General features: G+C 34.0%; 1 protein-coding gene across 1 annotated transcript in view; it reads left to right on the top strand.

The window, feature by feature from the left end:
* TBC1D32 (TBC1 domain family member 32) overlaps positions 1–17,839 on the top strand; it is a 73,985-nt gene that overhangs the window by 18,724 nt on the left and 37,422 nt on the right. Inside the window, exons 18-23 of the mRNA XM_084202325.1 lie at positions 2,948–3,030; positions 4,636–4,774; positions 5,299–5,386; positions 6,867–6,985; positions 7,582–7,698; positions 11,121–11,209. Of these exons, the coding sequence (XP_084058451.1) occupies positions 2,948–3,030; positions 4,636–4,774; positions 5,299–5,386; positions 6,867–6,985; positions 7,582–7,698; positions 11,121–11,209 (635 nt within the window). The remainder of the gene's footprint in view (positions 1–2,947; positions 3,031–4,635; positions 4,775–5,298; positions 5,387–6,866; positions 6,986–7,581; positions 7,699–11,120; positions 11,210–17,839) is intronic.

The raw sequence follows: 17,839 nt of genomic DNA, 5'->3' as shown, positions 1-17,839 counted from the left end.
CAGTGGTTATACTGGTCCAACCTCCCAGCTCAAGCAGGATAATCCTATAGCACATGGCACAGGATTGTGTCCAGAGGGTTCTTGAGTATCTCCAGTGGGGGAGACTCTACAACCTCTCTGGGTAATCTCGTCTAGTACTCGTTCACCTGCACGAAGAAGCTCTTTCTCGTGTTCAGGTAGAACTTTTTGTGCATCAGTTTATGCCCATTGCCTCTTGTCCTGCTGCTTGGCACCACTGAGAAGAGCCTGAGTCCCTCCTCTTGATACCCTCCTTTCAGATACTGACAGATATTGATGAGATCCTCTCTCAGTTGTCTCTTCTCAAGACTGAACAGGCCCATCTCTCTCAGCCTTGCTTCATGAATGACGATGATCCAGTCCCTCATCATCATCAGTTTTATTTTCATTGTTCTGAAAGTCACATGCAGTGTGAAAATCCTTGTGTAAAAAGTTACTTAAGATGGAGAAATTATGGCAGATCCTGCAAATGCAGTTTTCAAAAAGTTCACAGGGAAGCAAATTCCAACATTTGAATAATTAAAATAACATTGGCACAAATTAGGTATAGGTAGCAAACAAATCTTCAACTTTGGCTTCCAGCTTAACTGAAAGCATATTTAATATAGGTATTAGGATTCATAGTGGAAAACCAAAGTCTAACTGTGTTATTCACTTTACCCTGAAAAATAGGACTATCTTTTTATATCTTAGAGTGGGAACAGATCAAGCTGGAACAAAGAGTGGACTAAAAGACTAAATTTGTTTTTTTTCTGGAGGCAAGGAAGTAGGAGGAAAATTAATGCAAGGGCAAAAGAATGGAAGGGCTTTTCTTCCTTCTTGTATGCTTCTACTGTATGTTTTTATTATGATGAGATATTTGAAAAATACAGTCACAATGTAAACTAAGGCAGAAAATACCAGAAGGGAGAGCGTGAATAGAAGGTACTTAAATCACCAGTTTGAGGGTATTTCTCACTGTTTCATATATTAATATTGCCATGAAGCCATACATTGTCTTGAAAATAAAATATATTATTACTAAAAATCATAATTATATCACAATAAATTCTGTTTCTTGTCAAAGAATGTTGATTTTGAAACTTATGTTATTCCTTGTGTTGAAAACCTGAGGAGTTTTACTGAATTAAGGAGCTTAGTTCACTTGATCCATGCTGTAATATACATAATTCAGCAATTTTTTTTGCTGCTTTCCTATTGTGTAACTTGTCATTCTTACTCCAACAAGCCTCTTACTCTATTTAACATTTATCACAGGCAGAGTGTTAAAAGCTTTTGATGGGCATTTCCAGTTATTTCCTCTAAAAACCACAGCATTTACACTTTGTACAAAAGACTTCTTTCCACATTAAAATCCCTTATTAAGGTATAGAACATAATGTAGACAAATTGTCTTGACACGTACAAGATAGGTAGACTGAACGTGTTGAGTGAAAACAAAGTTTACCCTACAAAATGCTATTTCTTCACTTAGTTTTGGTAGTCAGATATAAACTGAAGTAGAATCAACATATTCTTAACTTCAACACTCAACAAGCTATTACAGGAAAGTCAACTCCATCATCTTACTACTTTTAAAATTATTTTCTGTCATTTTTCAATTTTTAAACACCTGAAGTTTATAAAATATCATGCCATTTATAGTGTAGCAAAAACAGTGGACTATGGTGGATGCTTTCCAAGTGGAAGTGTCAATTTTTTAATAGCAGGACTGGTAATTTGTATCCTTTTCTTTTACATGTCTTCTGGAGTTTTAAGACTGATGGAGAAAGAAAATTTTTTTTTCTCAGCAGATTCTGATGAAATTCTGAGACAGAATTTATAAAGATGATAATAAAAGAGGAACAACAGATCCAGTATGATTGACTAGTTTAATAGAATAATCTTTTGTTGATTTTTTACATCACATTTATAAGGTAGTAAATAATTTCTCGCTTTTATTTCAATGGTGTAATTTGCTTTTTATCCCATAAACATAAATAAACCAAATAATTAATTTTGAATACGCATTCTTTCATGCCAGTTATTTTCAAATATAATTTAAATGATCAAATATAAAAATATGTATATATTTATGTCTGTAGCTCCAATGACATCCACACCAATATAGATAAATTTATATCATTTACAAATAAATAAATCAAAAAGTGGCAGAGTTAATCAATCAGTTTGGCATCGTGACACCAGAGGCTGTTATTTCCATTACCTGTGACAGAAACAGAGTAAAGAGCTGTGTTACAATTTTTCCTTTTTTACTTCTAAATACTAATTTTTGCTTTGGGAGTCTCTAGTTGGAAAGTAAAGAGGTTTATTTAAGAATTCTAATAAAAAAAATTAAAATTTACTAGCTTTACAATTGTTTATACCTGAGGAAGAAGTAAAAAATAAGCTTTTCTGGAATAAAAACAATATAAAGGAATAGCATATTCTGTACCAAAGACTGGACTATGCCTGGATCACTGTGTTTTTTTGTCTTTTGTATATAACAAAAGAATGAATTAGATCTGGAGTTTAAAAATACTGTAAATAAACATTAAGGTGTGGCCACAGCACTCTTCACAGAGAGCAGCAGGCACAACTTTCCCAGGATTTCTCCTGGGGAAAGCAGTGAGAAAGCTCAGAGAAAGAGGTGAAAACAAGTCTTATCTCTATTTGCTACTCCTGTTTTTTGGCACATGTGGAATATGTTATGGAGATTGTTTACCAAAAGTGATTTCTTAATTGGATAATGGTGATGGTCGTTTTGCCTGATTGACCAATTACGTCAAAGCTGTGTCGTGACTGTCTGAAAAAGGTCACAGGTTTTTTCTTGAGAACAGCACAGCAATTGTTCAGCCTTCTGAATCATGGAGTCACTGCATGTCATTCCCTTGCAGGGAGACATCCTGCATCAATATTAAGGAGGTGTTTATTTGTTTTTGTTTTACAGACAAGTTTGCTTTCAGAAAGAGTACCTACGCCTGTAACTGATGCAGACTCCACTTCGTCAATAAGTCAAGAATCAAAAAACAGGTAACTTGGTACTTAATTTATGCATGTGTATCAGTATGAACACACACTTCTGCTTTAACTACAATTGAAACATCTTGTAACCCCATGTCTTTCTTGTAGCTTGATTCCAGCTGGCAACTAAATACTGCACAGCCATTTGCATCCCAATAGCATGGAGAGGAGAATCAGGAAAAAAAAATTATGGGTTGAGATACAAGCAGTCTAATAATTTAAACAAAGTAAAATATAGTAATACTAATAATAGTAATGCTACTAATGGTAATAATAACATTAATAATGAAAAAGAGAGAGAGAAGTAACACATGAGAGAAACAAGTGACGCACAACTCAATTGCTCATCACCCTCTAACTGATGCCCAGGTCATCTCTTAAGAGTGATTTTTAGCCAACTTTCTGGCCAACTCCCTGCAGTTTATGTACTAAGCACGACTTCCCATGTGATGGAATATCCCTTTGGTCAGTTTGGCTCAGCTCTCCTGGTTGCACTTTCTCATGGTTTCTTGTGTACCTGCTCACTTGCAGAGCGTGGGAAACTGGAAAGTTCTTGACTTTAAGAAGCCCAAAAAATATGTGTGTTACCAACATTATTCTTGTCCTAAATCCAAAAAACAGCACTTTACCAGATACTTTGAAGAAAACACTATCCCAGCCAAACCCAGGACAGTCTTTTTTGCCAAAAGGATAGTGGTCGGTAGAGAAACTATCCTAGCACAGGTCTCAATAGAGCTACAAAATTCTTCCTTGACCTTTGAGAACTTCCTTGGCTTAGAGAATGGTGTCTGATCTATGTAAAATTGACTTAGAGTTGATTCTGACTAAAGAATTTGGTTCAAGGAAAATGTGAGTTAGAAAGCACAGAACAAAATAGCTATCTTATGTCTTTGATGTGGGGCTAATTTGAAATGTTGTTCTGCTGAATCATATTTACACCTTCAAAATATTATGTAACGAGATTGGCAGCATTTTGGCTGATACCAAGTGAAAGGTGTCCTTCCTTTTATACTGAAACTTAATGTTCCTTTATAGACGTTTATATTCATTAAGATGAAAAATGAACAAGTATTTAGGAGTCTGAAAATTCAGGACAACGTTGATTTTCCATTTACTGCTCTTATTATGTGAAACTATTGTGTAAATATAGCAGCTTTCTTCATAAGTTCATACCAAGTTCTTGTAGGAATCTTTAGCTCCTCAAATGTGAGTCCCTCACAGTGTTTTTACATTGTTGAGAAATTGTGGGCTTGTTTTGCCAGTATGTAACTGCCATGTTAATATCTTAAGGCTGTATAGAGTCACACTGTAAGTCATTCATATGTTTAGGGATTTTACAGGTCTTTTGGGTTCCCCTTTACATCATCTCTCTCTTCTGTGCTCCTACATAACATTAGTTTTGCCCCACTGAGTTTGAATGTCCACATAAAATGCAGTCTGGTATATTATCTTTTTCCCCAGATGCTTTTTTAAATCTAACATAAGCTTATAAATTAAGCTTAGAGTACAGTGAGTGAAGTACTGTTGTTTTCCAAAGTTAGGAATTATACTTTTTTCCTTTTTCCCATGCTATTTTACATACAGTTTTTAATTACTATTTTGTTACTCTTGCAGCTTGTTATGGGAAGAGACTTTGTTAGATGCCTTGCTAAATTTTTCTACCACGCCCAAAGGACTATTTCTGCTTCATAGTACAGATGCCATGAATGACTGTGTGAACTTTATGTTCAACAGTTTATCAAAAAAAATCCAGGTAAGCATGGATTGCATGCTTGCAGTCTTTGAAATTTACTTTTTACTGTAAAGTTTGAAATGCTAGTAATTTTTTTTTCTTTTCTTCTAAGTGCAAATTTTCTTAGACAATGTTGGTAGGTCATGTTGAAATCTAAATATGATAGACAAAGCTTGAAATATAAACAAAAAGTCAGATAATGTACATTTTTAGTCAGGTAATGTGCAAAAAAGAAAGGCCAAAGGCATCCTACTGAATGTGTATAAAAACATTATGATACTAATGGTTTTATTTGCTCTTATCACATGTCTCAACCACAGTATTTTGTGTTTAAATTTTTATAAGATACTTGATGAAGATGTTTGGTTAGGAATCTGACCCTGGTAAGTCTGTAGAGGATAGTATCTATGAATTGTTCAAGTCTAAACATAAAGTGGATTAAATTCTGTAAACAAGTGTAAGAAAGATCAATATTTAAGAGATCATTTGAGAGTTTCATGTCTTCTGAATAACTAACACTACACTTTTATACTTGTTATCAACAGACAAATGAATATGAAGATTTTGGTGATAAAATCATTGTTACACAAATGGCAACAACACCAATGGCTGCAGTGGCTCTGCAGAATTCAGGTAAATTGAAGGATGATGTTATTATGAATAATTGCATGCTGTAGTCCTTCATTTTGAAAAAAGACAGTGGGAAAGATGTTAAAAAAAGATCAACTGTATAAAATAATTACACAGTATTAACAAAAACTCCTAAGTGTTTGTTAATTATTTCTTGATGGAAATTAATTCTCTCAAGCTTTCAAGTAATTAATTAATCTTGATGCAATATTTTAGGGTTTGTTTTATTTTTTCTTCTGATATTATGCAAAATCTTTACTTCACTAGTTTGGATTTCCAGAAATTTCCTGTACATGTATGAAGACATCTCTACTGTTTAAAAATAAGTTTGCCTGTGCTTCTTCTTGATCTGCAGATCAGAATTAATAACTGTTGACATCTGTAATTTTTATGTACATTTCCATGGTTACTGACTATTCAAAGGGTGAGGAACTGCAAGGGCCTGAATGTCATAGGTGAAGTTACACATTAATGAGATGCAAAAGAGATGGTGGTATGAGAAGAATTGTCAATTCAGACAAAGTCCCTTCAAGAGTCAGTCTCAGATAACCCAGCTGTTACTGTTATCATCAACAGTCCAGGTGGCCATTATATTAAAACTAGAATCTCATCAATAAAATGAAGATAATGTCTTAAGCTGCTGAGGAAGTCCATGAGGTACAAAAGTTGCAAATCATCTTTCTGAGTATCTGGAAGGGGCTGGTGTTGACTGACCAGACTGTCAGAAAGGCAGGCAAATTCTTCCAGTCAAAGAAACTGATTCATTTTGTAGTTAGTTACTATTTATGCCTCTGGGATTTTTCACAAAGCAGGGCGCAGAACCACTGAGGAGTTACCCATCTGTCCTATTACCCAATCTGGCTGTAAGGTTTTCAGCCAAATTGCTTCTTATGGCCCTTTTATGCCCATTGGCATCAGAGACAAATTATATACCAAAAATAATCAGCATTGATTTTCAACCCTTACATTTGAAGATTTCAGAGTTAGAGGGCTCTTTCCTCTTCTATTCAAATATTTAACATTTTAAATTTTAACAATTTAAATTCAGCTAGTAGTGCTTCTCTTAAAGTTGGGGTTTTTCTAGTCCTTTTCACTGTAGTCTGTTATAACTTATTTATGAGTTATAGTGAATCTGTATATTTAGAACGACAGAGACAATACTAGCTAAGCCTTGATCCATTGCAGTTAACTTCCTAAAGAAGGTCAGAAGCTCATTTGCGTAGTAGATATATGAATGTAATCCTACTCTAGTGTAATAGTCTTTGGAAACCATTGCTGCAGATTGTAGATTGAACATAAGCAGACTGCTCTAGAAGGTTAGTTTTGACTAAAGGATTGAGAATAGCAGGGATAGTAACCCTAAGGCAATCTGTGTTGTGAAATTTCAGCCTTCAGTATAGAGAATTTTGCAAATCTTGGTTAGAATTGTGGTATAAAATATTTCTAATATGAAGCTCATTATTAGAACAAATATTTGTTTTAGGCTTTATAAAGGCACTTGTAACTGAATTATGGGCTCTTTTGGAGTGTGGAAAAGATGATTTGAGAATAACACAACCCAAAACTACTCCAGTTGACCCTATTGACCAAAGTTGTCAGAAGGTGAGAAATTATTTAATCTTATGTTTTTGTATGGAAATAAACAGTGTTGTGGTTCAGATAGGATGATAGATACCTTTCTGTAAATTTTTATTATACCTGCTTCTTTGCACATGTGTCAAAATTGGTGTAATACACCTAGTTAAATGATGACTGATAGAGGATTCTTATGTTGCATGGCTGTTCACAATGCCAAGAATTAACTATGAAATAATGAATAAAAATCATGATAAAACTAAGTCTGAAGTGCTGACCATCAGTTTATATCCAGATTACTGTAATAAAATCAGGAAGATTGACATTTTAGATTATTCTTTGTCTCAAAATTTTAGAATTAAGTGGTAATGAAATACTGTAATTTTCAAAATTGTATGTACAATTTGATAGGTAATACATATTTCAGACATCATTGCCCTTTTAGTTTACACAGATGCCTACCTATGCAGTCTTATTTTGGACAGGTATATTTATGTTAAGTTCAGCCTGTAAAGGATAAGAACAAAGTTAATGTAAATGGCAAATAATTGCTAACACTTACTTGGTTGCACTTAACTGATTAATATTCCCTGTTGTCCCTCCTTTTTTATTTCTTTCTCTAGTCGTTTTTGTTTCTGGTAAACTTGCTCACTTACCCAGCAGTTTTTGAGCTCCTGAGTAAACGAGATATACCAAATAAACCCATGTACTCATTCCGTGAAGTACCCACAGATATTATTGTAAGTATTTTGGAGGAAAAATAATTCTGTGAAGACATTTTTGCCTGAGAAAATGTTTTTGTTATAAAAGAGTAATTTTTTTTCCTATTGAAAGATTTTGAATTTTTCTGCATTTTGTATTATATACAGCATGAGGGCAGTATATGCACATATCACTTCATATGAATCTAAATTTTCATTTTGAAATCTTAAAGGTAATATAAACTTTGATGCCTAATTTAAAGATCATCTTTCCTGACTTATGTTAGAATTCTGTTTTTTCACAGAAAAAAAATGACATAAATAATCATGTTTGTATGTGCATACAGTTACATATGGGAAAATGTTGGACAATATGTATACTTGTATTTTACACAGCATTGCTCTATCACACTATCTGTGGATTTAAAAAGAATAAAAGAAAAAAAAAACAACAAAATGAAAACACAAAAGCCTCATACCTCAGGCTGCTTTTTAATAGGACACATAATTCACACAAAGGAAAAAATCAGTAATTGGAAAGCTACTGATTAAGACATACTTCAGAGAAATAGCTTCACCATTTCTGTATTTAGTATTATTTTGTATTCAATCATTCTACTGCAGTCAATTACAGCTTTTTTCTCATCTATAAAGCACAGACAATTTGTGACCTTGTGTGGCAGTTAAAATCAGATTTTTTTTCTAATGAGCTAGCACTTTAAATTGCTGTTATGTCAGTGTTTGTCTAGCACAGGCTCTAGATTTGTGATATTTTAAGATGTTTAGATATAGTTTATTATAATGGTGTATATTATGTTCGGAAGGGATTTTTGAGTTCTTTTTTTCAATACTGTTTTGATGATTTCAGGAGAAAATTGCACAATAAATTTCATTTTCCCAGTCTACTCAATGCTAGTGTATTCACCGATGGATAGCTTTGTTCAAGTTTTTTAAGTAACTTGGAGTGAGGAAGATAGATGTATGCTGAAGATCATATATATTTGAGAGCATTCAAATGATGGAAGATCTCAAGAATAATTTTTGTACCTTTTGAAAGCCAGTGTTATTTTAGCTCTAGAGGCACTTGAGTATTTTTATGAAATTTTCTGTTTCTGGAAATGCCAATACTCATGCAATTGTTCAAAGTTCCCTGAGGAGATAAAGATATTTTGGATGAGGCTTGTCTCAGTTAACTACTGTGCAGCAGTGGGTTTTCTGGGCCTAGCTATGTAAGATAGGCATCCAAGATTATGTAGTTAACAGAAAGGAAATAGTCGGATCCTCTAATGTTAATTTAATGTATAATGGCTGAGTCAAAGTACTAAGAAAACTTCTGAAGTTAAGAAGAGATACAGCTTTGTTATGTTTTTGGGCAGTGATTCCAGAAAGCAAAAGATAAAAGATTTTGACTGAATATAACTACAAGAAGCAAAGTAAAAGTAACTTCCGTGCCACTAGAAGATTTGATTGGAAGGCCTAACTGCTTTGTGTGCCTCATTTTTTTCTCTCTCATTTTTTGAATTGTGTCATGTTGCCACAGAATGTGACTTGTTTATGCTAAACTATATTTGCTAATGCCCAGAACTTATCATTTTTGTATATCCTTTATTTCTTGAATACCCGGGATTGAAACTTTTTTACCTCCTTTATATTTTTATCGGACTAGCTGTATTGTTGACTGAACAGATTATCAGTTGATAACAACTGATAATAGTGATAGTTGATAACAACTTTTGCAACTTTTTACTGTAGACTAATCAGGTTTTCATTTGTGCCCTTGGAAAATTTTTCTTAATACATGCAAGATTTTTTTTTTACTGTGTTTGTCACGTAAAATTATTTTAGAAAATGGAACACATAAATGAGGATTTTCTGCCTGCCTCCAGTATTTAAGGGTTTCTGCAGTGTATATATTCAGGGGAATCTAGTTTGGAAGGTACCCTCTAGACCTGTAGCTTTGAAAGACATTAGAAAAGGTGATTTTCTTCAGTGATTCTCAGAATCTTAGATGGTTTGTCTTACGTATTCAAAGTAGATGACATCTGACCTGTAATATTTAAACTATGCTCTGTAGCTGAGCAGTGCAAATCTGTCCACATATTTTTTGGATGTTATCCTGTGTTAGACCTTGTTCATTATCTTCCTTCCTAAAATCCCAAATCAGAGCTTAGTCTCCTTTCTCAGTAGTCCTCTCACTGTGCCTGCTCTTCGTACTCTTTTGCAGCTCCAAGCTTTGATTTATAAATGAGAGAAGGAAGATAATGCCAGAGAAATATCCTTTAGCATTTAACTCTTTGTATGCACAGAAATCTGAAAAAAATCTTAATTCCCAAACAAATCAATTGCATGCATCATCAATTTTCTAAACAGCCTTGATGTCCAAGTTGAGTTTTTTAATTGAAAATTTTATTGTAAATGTACTGTGTGGAAAAAGCTGTCTCCCCCACTGCCCCAAAAATCTAATAGGAAAAGTATGCTTTCACTATATTTTAAATAAGAGTACATTCTATGAAGACAGTTTAATTTGAAAAGTTCTAGACTTTTGTGAGTTTTACTCATGATTTTTACTTTTCTCCATGGAAAACCAGAGCTTTTGTTAATTTCATCAAAGTATGGGTCTTAACTTTCCCTTTATGTCTTATTGAAATGTCTCATTGATCTAATCAGGTGAATAACTCCCTCTGCTGTCTCTGAAACTGTACTTCTAAAATGTGGAGAAAATAAAACTTTGTATTTAATCAGGATTAAATGAAGCTCATAAGGATTTTGTAATCTGTTTCTTATGACCATAGCACAGCAATCTCTCTCTGACATGATAACAACACTGAACATGAACATTGTTTTTGTTCATTCCTTAGTTTTTTTAATGAAATAATTTTTTCAGAAGCAGTTTACATGTGCAGTGAGCCAGAGGGGAAGATAATTGGGTTGGCTTTGTGGAAGAAGTGGGAAGCAGCCACAAGTCATTGTCTGCTACATGAGATGCTCCAAGATGAAAGGTGTAAGCCTCAACATCTGAGCCAAGCCTTGTTAAACCAAGACTAAATGGCTGTGTCTTAAGCATGTCATACTAACCAGTGTGAGAAAGGGTTATTACACTAAAGGAGTTGCTGTTCTCTTCATTAAAACAGACATGTACACACTTCAAACATACAAAAACCTTTTTTTTTTGTTGTTTAATTCTAAAGAAAAAATAGAATAGTTGATATGCAAGGATCTTTTTGTACGTTTATATTTTTAAAAGATTTTTTTTCTAACCTTCTACATGGTTAGGAAAGTTTAGCCATTTTTGCCTTCAATTTTGCTATTGACTTTTGTGGAAAGCACCTCCTGTTACAGAAATAATTTCAGTGTTTGTTTTAATAATAGCTTTCATTTAATGGTAAATATCCCTATGAAACTATAATGTGCATAAATTATAAAAGCCTACATGGTTTTTCACATTTCTCTTCCTTTGACAGGATATCGTTGACAGGCTTATAATTTTGAACTCAGAAGCTAAAATTCATTCCTTATTCAATTATGAACAATCCCATATATTTGGTCTGAGGTAAGGTGCATGTTTTTTATTCTCTGGTCACATTAACTAAAGAGGATATAATATGCTTGGATGTGTTACTTCTGACAAGATAACATTGTTTGGGTTTTATTATGGTTGAAGGTGAAATTCCCCCTTTTTTTACCATAAGAAGATTAAATGAAAAATGGCCTACAAAATGAGAACAGTGACGGATCTAATCTTATTATCTGTAAATGGATATATTGTAATATGAGAAGCAGTGATAGAAATTGCATTGTGTTTAGCCTACTTGACTGTAAAAAACAAGTTGTACATCCACTGTACACCAAAATACTAAAATTATTTTTACTATCTTTATGTCATTTTAGTTTATGTAGTTTCCCCATACTTAAAATTGGTATTTAACAATTTGTTTAATTATCACCTATTTTGCAAAAACTTAATTTAAGGAGTAAACCTAGTTTAAGGATTGTAGCATTTGGTTCCAAATACTTCTAGAACCTAAAGGTAGACTTAAAAGATGCTCACACTGTTATGCTCATGTATTGTAATATTCAGTGCTTTATAATTTTAACATAGAAATTAGTCTCTGCATTTTTATTCTATTTTCCAAGGATGACTATATAAATCTTTGAATTCACATTTTTGTTAGGAACTTATTATAGACAGTTGAAATAAAAATCTATTGGATTGTACTTCATAATATGGAAAACTTTGATTACCTTGTTTGAGCAAGATGTAGCTCAACTGATTACGTTCTGAAGCCTTAGCTTGTTGTACTTTAATATCACATTAAAATTATTTCATATTATATATGAATGACCATAAGATGATACAGTAAAATTTGTTGATAAGGATGAGCATAGTAGAGATGAACAATGGCAGAGATTGGAGTTGGGAGATGTATATGATTTTGACATACTAATTAGAAGTTATAGATGCTGCTTTGGAGGAAGTCACTAGTTTATATAGGAATGAGAAGTCTTAAGATGAAATAAGAAAAAAGAATGTTCTTCATGTAGGATTAGACTGAGTCCATAGAAAACTTGACAGAACTTCCATTGATTTAATTAGGATCAAGAGAAAATGAGATATTTTATAGTTTAAAATAAAGGGTCGTTGGGCACTGGAACAGGCTCCCCGGGGAAGTGATAAAAGCACCGAGCCTGACAGTGTTCAAAAAAGCATTTGGACGGCACTGTCAGGCATGTGCTGTGATTTGTGGGGTGTCCTAGGGGTGCAGGGCCAGGAGTTGGACTAGATCCTGATGGGTCCCTTGTAACTCAGGATTTACAGTATTAAGACTTATTTAGAGTATTAAGACTTGCAAGTAACCGTGGCCTATATTACCTGAACATGAGAGGTATGCAGTTCATTTCAAAGTTCTGTAATCTTTCCTGTGAATGCTACTGACTGCAGACATCCATGTTGTGTAAAACGAACCTTGCCTTGTGTAGTTGGTTTGCTCCTTGACCAAATTCCATCAAGAGTTCTAAGTTCAGCAGGAGTTATACCAAATATTAGATGCCTAACAGATCTGAAAATGTGGAAATTATAGCAAAAGATCTAATTTCTCTTTGCTGTTATGTAGAAATTAAATATTTAGGTGATAATTGCAGCATTGAAAAACAATATGATTTTGTGAAGCAATTGTCTGGAAACATTTCCGCTAGATTTAATACCAATACTACAGCCAAACCCAGATCTACACAGCCATACACTATATATGTGGCTTGACTCCACCCATAGTTGAGTGCTGAACTTTAGATCTGTTTAACTCACAGTGTTATACTGTGAGTCCTGCTTTTCTTGTTCAAAACAGTTACACATTTACTTGATTGTTAAACAACTTCTGCAATTTAGAACTACATTTTCCTTTGTGTGTATAGTGAGCTTCAGTGTCTTAAATTATTTTGGTTATTAGCTGTGCAATTGCATATAGAGCATAAAATACATAGGTATTTCCATAGGCTGTTTAATCCAAAATGCACAGGTATTTTGGATATTTATGTTTGTAATATAATTATTGCATTTTCTGGTGGATAGTTTTCTTTATTTTGAATAAGTGTGAATTCTGAATTACAATTTTGAAGGACAGTCTGGTAGAGGCTTTGCTGTCAACTTCACTTTTCAAGCTTAACCACTGTAAAGTGGTGTGCGTGCAGGAGAAAGCAAAGGGAAAGCATAGGGAAGCAAAATAGGGTGTGCATTGCCAATATCTCTTAGTCTTTAAAGAATACTCCCTGTGGTGCATTCATATACATTAGGGTTTGTGTGGTCAAGGGTGAAATACTCATTTCAACCACGAGCTGTAGCTAATTTCAAATCCGTGGTTCCTTTGGTTTTCTTCTTGTTGTTATTCTTTGGTTTTGTTAGGGGTCATTTGTTTGTTTGGGTTTTTGTTTTGGTTTGGTTTTTTGGTTTGGTTTGTTATTTATTTGGTTTTAGGTTCTTGGAAGTATCTTTGCTTAGGATGATTCTTCAGTAGTTTCAGACAATGATCTGGTTTTCCATTAATTGAATCTATTGTGTGTTTCTGTAATGACATTTGTTCACTTGAATTTCCTTTTAAGCTAACTGGAGAAAAAAAGAAGGTGCTATTAGCATTATTATTATTTATTTATTAAAGGGAAACCTTAGGCAAGAAGTTGGAGATAGGAATAGAAATGTCTAAGTATATAGGCAGTTCCTAATTTGTCTATGGAAAGATTTTCAAACTGTCAGTTCAGCTTTTAGCTTCAAAGCAGATTTATGCTTATTTAGAATAGAGAAGTCTCCCAGTTGGCCAGTATCAGTTGATAAAAGAATATTGAAGGCTGTCTCAGACACTCTTTGGTACAGGCTGAAAATCTGGATGCACAGGAGCTAATGCAGAAACTCTCAATGGTCACTCTGTTGTAGAAGGTTTTGAACTTGCCATCAGAGCACAAATCCAAAAGAAGGAAATTAAGAGCAGTAATTAAAGCAATATTTTTTAAACATACTAAACAGAACATTTTCTTAGTTTAATGAGCTTTATTTCTCTGATACAAGTATACCCATAAATCTGATTTTAAAAGATATTGCATATGAGAAATAACAGTTTTCTTAAAATGTGACACTAGAAGTCTTCACCGCCTCCCTATTGAGGCCAAGCTCTTTGAAGAGTTCTCTAATTTATATTAAAAAGGAGTCTTTCAGATTAATGATATTATATATGAACCACACAATTTGTCTAGTATTTCAGTACAGTAAATGCATTCATCAGTTTTTACAGCCTGCCAAGAAAATATATGCATAATATATATATTTTCCAAGTCTTTGCCTGAAGGATTATTCAGCCATTTACATATTGCTGTTCTCTCTATTCAGAAAATAGGTTTTCTGTGAATGTTAGTGACAATGTTTTGTTAGCTGGATTAAAATGTGGCAGAGTAAGAATTTCTAGCTTTGATAATTGGGTTCCTGTCTCTAAAGAGTATCAATTCCCCAAAATAAATTAGAAGATACTCAATTAGTGTTGGCTTGAGTAAATAACAGGAGGAGAAACAACATTAATGGAATATGCCTAGATTGTGGGCAGTGGGAGGAGATAAGAGTTGGTTTACAGGCAGATTTGCAAAAATTCCCTTTTACTTAATAGAGTACTTTTGTAAAACACTGTTCTTGGAATCTCTTTTTTGTGGATATGTGATAAAATGGCTGTAAGGGGCATCTGAATACTTTAAAGAGGAAACATTTAGACTTTTTTTTTCCTTTGGCTTTTTTTTTTCTCAGTGGCTTATTTTGAGCATAAATCAATAAAACTCCTAAATATTGTGAAGTCAGACATCTTTTGCACTTATATTCTGAATCAGAAGGACCTTTGTTAGCTCCCCACTTGTTCACTGAGGTGCCTCATGCTAGTGAGCATCAAGCAACTGTGTTAGAGTTTGGCCTTCTGCAGGGGAATACCTGGAAAATTCTGAGGGTAAACCCTTTTCCTTCAGACATGGAAATTGTGACTGTTTAATTTTAAAGATTCAATGTGTTTGCCTGTCATTAGAGATATCTGAAGATAACCCATTTTGTAGAAGTGTAATTTGAACTGCAATGGAAAATAGATTTATTTTAGGCTTCTCTAAGGCAAGGCTGAAAAGCCAGTATTTATTACAATGCTTTGTGTGAATAAATGCATTTTTTTCCTTTGGAATTGTAGAAAATTGTAAATATTAGTTTAAGTCATATGCTCATCTGTATCAGCCTCAGGATTGTAAATCTACTGTCTGCTGCAAATAGAAAAATAATATTGGCTTGTTATTTTCAGGTTTGTGTAATAAAGATTTTGACATTGTTAGGTCACATTTTCTTTGGCATATAAAATATGTTTTTTGTTTATTCTTCTTGCTTACCAAGTGAGTGCAGAGAATGATAAAAATGCATTGTACCCAATTCTGTTGCCCTAAAAAAATAGCAGAAAAAGATTTAGGAAAGAAAATTTAAATGGCTTATACTTTACTGACATCAAAATTAATCAGCATCTTGAAATTTGCCTTAAAGCAGTACATATTGTCAAAATTTAATCTGGAGCATTCCAGTGAAATCCAGATGAATTAATTAAATAAAAAAAAAGTGATAGGCAAAAGATAACTTGGCGAGTTTAGGAAATACAAATAATAAACACTCCTGCATTCTTCTCTATTACTTTTGTCAACTGAATTGGAAACACCCCCCTTATATAATAGCATTTTAATAGTGAGGTAGCCTCAGCATTTGAAATAGATCATTCCTTAATTGTACTTGCATTATTGATTAAGAGAATGTGTGATTTTAATGATTGCAACACAATGCTGTTTATATTTAGTCTCTCTTTTCCTTTCTCTTTATGAAAAAGCATTATGAGTAGCAGAATCCAAAGGTAAAAGTGGACAGGGTCTGGATCAGCAGTGACTACTAATGATGGGGATTTGCAACAGGATTATGTGAGAATGCTTCTACATTATCTGTGATCATGTAGTTGCACATTAATTCAATTTTTTGCTAACTTATAATTTAATGGAAGCTCATTAGGTTTATTAATTTAAAACAAATAATTGTTAATAAAATAGGAACAGTAGATTCTGTGATCAGATATCACTTGTTTATTGACTTTTTTTCTTTGACTTAACTGAGGGAAATTAAAATTTTTTACTTCTGATCCTCTAGGCTGTCAAGTGATGCTCATGAAAAGCATTTTTATTTAGCTGGGTAAACCTTTATCCTTAGGAATCACATCACATTACATGTCCTTTGTCGGTGCATTGGGTAGCTGAAATGGTGTAGGTGCTCTTTTGAAAATCTTTTCATGTGGAAAACATTGTAAGGAATACATTAGTCCCTGAGTTTTCTTTCTGGGAGAAACATGACTGTCCTGAGGTTGTAGCTTCCAGTGCCCCAGGCACCAAAGGTGTATCCAGAAACTCATATTTATTTTCAAAACTGTGCATTGTCCTCAGTGGAACAATTAGAAGCCTCAATCCTTTAGCTAGACCAAGTGCAGAGGCATCCTCTATCTGCTTATTGCTAATGCCTTTTGTTCAGTTTGCAAAGGCAGTGTGCAAGGCTTTGCTTGGCTGAAGCTTCCAAATGTCCTTTGTGTTCCAACACTGACTGAGTTGCTTTGGACTTCTGTAAGGTTTTTTTTTGTTAGCCATTGCCTCTGTCTACTGGTCTGGCACTTGATAATAATTGCCATTCACTGTTTGGATCCACATTCTCATTGAAGTTTATGCTCTTATGCAAAGCATAATAAGGAATAATTCAAATTGTTAATGTAAGCTCTGATGTTAAATGTTTTGAGGCTGTCCCCCATGATGATGACAACTGGAATTGTTTAATGCAAGTTTGGCTTTGGATTTCACTTTTGTTGTACATAGTCATTTAGTGAAAAGGAGGGCCTGCTTCTGCAAAGAGGTTGTTTTATTGCTCTTAAATTTTTAATATTTATTCCTAAGAGATGAAAAAAAAAACACCTTACCTTGTCCCACAGCTGAGCTCTCTACAAATATCATACTATGTATTTTGCACTGGTCTGATTCAACCATGTCTGTATCTGGAGAAGGCAGTGCCTACAAGCCAAAAGAAAACCTTTTACAAAAGACCAGTATAGACCTCTATTTCAGCATCATGTCACTGTCTATAGCAGAGATGTAATCATTTTGTGTTTAGTTGGCCATTTTATGCTGCATGCACACGTCTATTACTGAGATTGTAGTATAGTTTACTTTGGATGAGCTGCTTGCTTTTTTCCATGTGGTGGAGATTTTGTGTTGCTTATAGCGTAAAATTGTATCTTGTTTCTCTGGAGTACATACAGACTGGGGTCAAGTTTTTAACAGCACCCCACATGGGTGCTGTGTTTTGAGTTTGGGACTAAGAGAGTATTGATAACGCAGCATGTTTCCACTGACACTGTGCAAGCAAGAGCTCAGCAACATGGCTTTCTTTTTTATCAACATTACCCATACCTAGGAATGTGCAAGAAGTTGGGAATGAAAACAGCTGGAACAGCTGATCTGAACTGACCAGAGGAATGTTTTATACCATATAGTATCATTGAGGGGCTTGGAGGTTGTTCTTGCTGGTCTCCTTGGTCAGAGACTGGCCAGGCACAAGTGGCAAGGGAGTGAGAAGCAGGGTGGGTGCTTAGCTGCTGACTGTTGT

The sequence above is a fragment of the Fringilla coelebs genome, assembly GCF_963513975.1.
Source record: "Fringilla coelebs genome assembly, chromosome: 3".
Taxonomy (NCBI): Eukaryota; Metazoa; Chordata; class Aves; order Passeriformes; family Fringillidae; genus Fringilla; species Fringilla coelebs.
Note: the sequence above shows the minus strand (reverse complement) of the source record. Positions and strands in the feature narration are given on the sequence as shown.